At 38.6% G+C, this 2,051-nt stretch overlaps 1 protein-coding gene across 1 annotated transcript in view; it reads left to right on the top strand.

Annotated features, from left to right (window-relative positions):
* Positions 1-1,283: 1,283 nt before the first annotated feature.
* Positions 1,284-2,051, top strand: part of LOC101577859 (thioredoxin reductase-like selenoprotein T) — a gene marked incomplete at its 3' end in the record, with an annotated part of 3,878 nt that continues 3,110 nt past the window's right edge. Inside the window, exon 1 of the mRNA XM_012513424.1 lies at positions 1,284-1,395. Coding sequence (XP_012368878.1) covers positions 1,322-1,395 — 74 coding nt within the window. The remainder of the gene's footprint in view (positions 1,396-2,051) is intronic.

Below are 2,051 nucleotides of genomic sequence, written 5' to 3'. Positions count from 1 at the left end.
CCCCTTCTTCTTGAACATCCACCTACCCGAGAGACATCATAGCAGTAAATGGCATGTCATGAGAAGTCGCCCATATTCAGACTACCAGAATGACACCCAGCCCCTCTTTTTCTCTTTTTTGAAAAGTAGGTTTTAAGAATTGAGATATAGTAATATTTGTACTATTTAACTCTGTCAGATTCAGTTGTATGCTATTTCTTTGGATGGGGGTGATTAGTACTGCTTTACCTTCTCCTTAATTGACAAAGCTGGCTCTTTCATCTTTACTGTAACAATTACTGCAAAGTGGTTCCTTCATTTCCTCATGATATTTATCATATGTATACATTCCTTAATTTAAAATTTAGTGAACTTAAGTGTGGGGCAGTCTATCCTGAATGTGTAAGCTCTTGGTTGAAATGGTGTTGCCATCCCTTTTTTAATTTTTTTGATACAGGGTCTTGCTGTATACTTAGGTTGGCCTCGAACCACAGTGTGTAGCCCAGGCTAACCTCCAGCTCATTGCAATCCTTCTGCCTCAGCCTCCTGAGTTCTGGGATTACAGGACTCCCCATCGCCACACCCCCACCTGTCTTTTCCGTAATGTTCGTGATGCTCTATTTCCCAGTACTTGCTGAGAAACGTGTATAATATCTGAAAATGAGCTAGGATACTTTAATGGAGGAAATTATGTGCTGCTGACTTGATTTCCAGAGCATGTCATATTGCTGAGAAATCTCTTCCCAGTCTTGTTTTCCTGTATTCACTTTGCAAAGTAGAAACAAACTTTTGAGTGAGAAGGGCTCTAGATTTAGCCCAAGTTCCTCCTATTATGATTGAGCAAAATATTGGCCCAGTTGGGACAGAGTAAAAATAAGGACTAGACCTTTAGGTCTTCTGCTTTGGTATTGTTGGTATGTTTCTTGTGCCTCAAATGTGAAAGTCTCAATTCACTTGAATAAGAACTGTTTTTACTTTACTGTTTATATAAGCCACTGGTACCAAAAATAAAGGTGAACACTTTGGTGTGAGAGTACAAGATATGCTAATGTGTATAAACAGATACTTGATATGTCTAACAGTAATCCAGAGCTATTTAGTATAATGTTAAAATGGAGGAAATATTTGGGGAAGGGCAATTTAAGTGTGGAATTTGTAAAAAGAAAAATAACATCCCAGGTTTAATCATTACTTACAGTAAAGGTTAAGAAAAAATTATAATCTTTAGGTTTTGTCTGACTCCAAAATAAATCTAGATAGGTATATACTAAAACACTTAATGAAAACACTATAATTTTTCTGCAGTGTGTCCTGAGGTTATAGGCGGGTGTTTGAGGAGTACATGAGGGTTATTAGCCAGCGGTACCCAGACATCCGAATTGAAGGAGAGAATTACCTCCCTCAACCAATTTATAGGTAAGAAAATTTTAGTAACTAAAAAGAAAAATGATTTCTTGACTTTAATCTCTTGTGGAGTGGTTAATTAACTTGCCTTGGTTATTATTATTGTTGTTGTAATTGGTTATACTATACACAGAGAAAACTGCTTTATAAATAACAAGTTTATTTGATCCAAATATAGAAGGCTTTTCTGGAAGAAGTAATGAGATTTGTCTCAGGTACTCTTCTCTTTTTGTTGGGACAAATACCCAACACCCAAAATGAAGGAAAGAAAGGTTCATTTAGCTCACAGTTACTGGAGGTTTCAGTCCATATTCAGCTGGCTCCAAAGCAGAGTGGCACATGGCAGAGGGCAACCTTTCGTAGCAGCAGCAAAGAGCACGAGAGCAAATGGGAGAAGTAGAGGCCACAGTGGCATCAGAGAAGTCTGTCCTTTGTCTCTCTGATGTTACTTTCAGGTTATCCGCCCAAGGGGTTGTAGCACTCACTCACGCTCATGATCCCAGCAGTACTCACACCCATAATCCCAGCCTTGGATCATGAATTCACCAAACTGTAGAAGTCCACCTCATGACTGCATGGAGTCTTGGGGGTCACCTATACACAAACTGTAACAGGCTGTTTTGAGAGATGACAACTGTTTTCAAGATATGTTTTCTTTATTGTGGAAA

This window comes from Octodon degus, unplaced genomic scaffold, assembly GCF_000260255.1.
Source record: "Octodon degus isolate 3935 unplaced genomic scaffold, OctDeg1.0 scaffold01701, whole genome shotgun sequence".
In the NCBI taxonomy this organism is placed as follows: Eukaryota; Metazoa; Chordata; class Mammalia; order Rodentia; family Octodontidae; genus Octodon; species Octodon degus.
The sequence above is the reverse complement of the archived record's forward strand: the minus strand, read 5'-3'. Positions and strand labels throughout refer to the sequence as shown.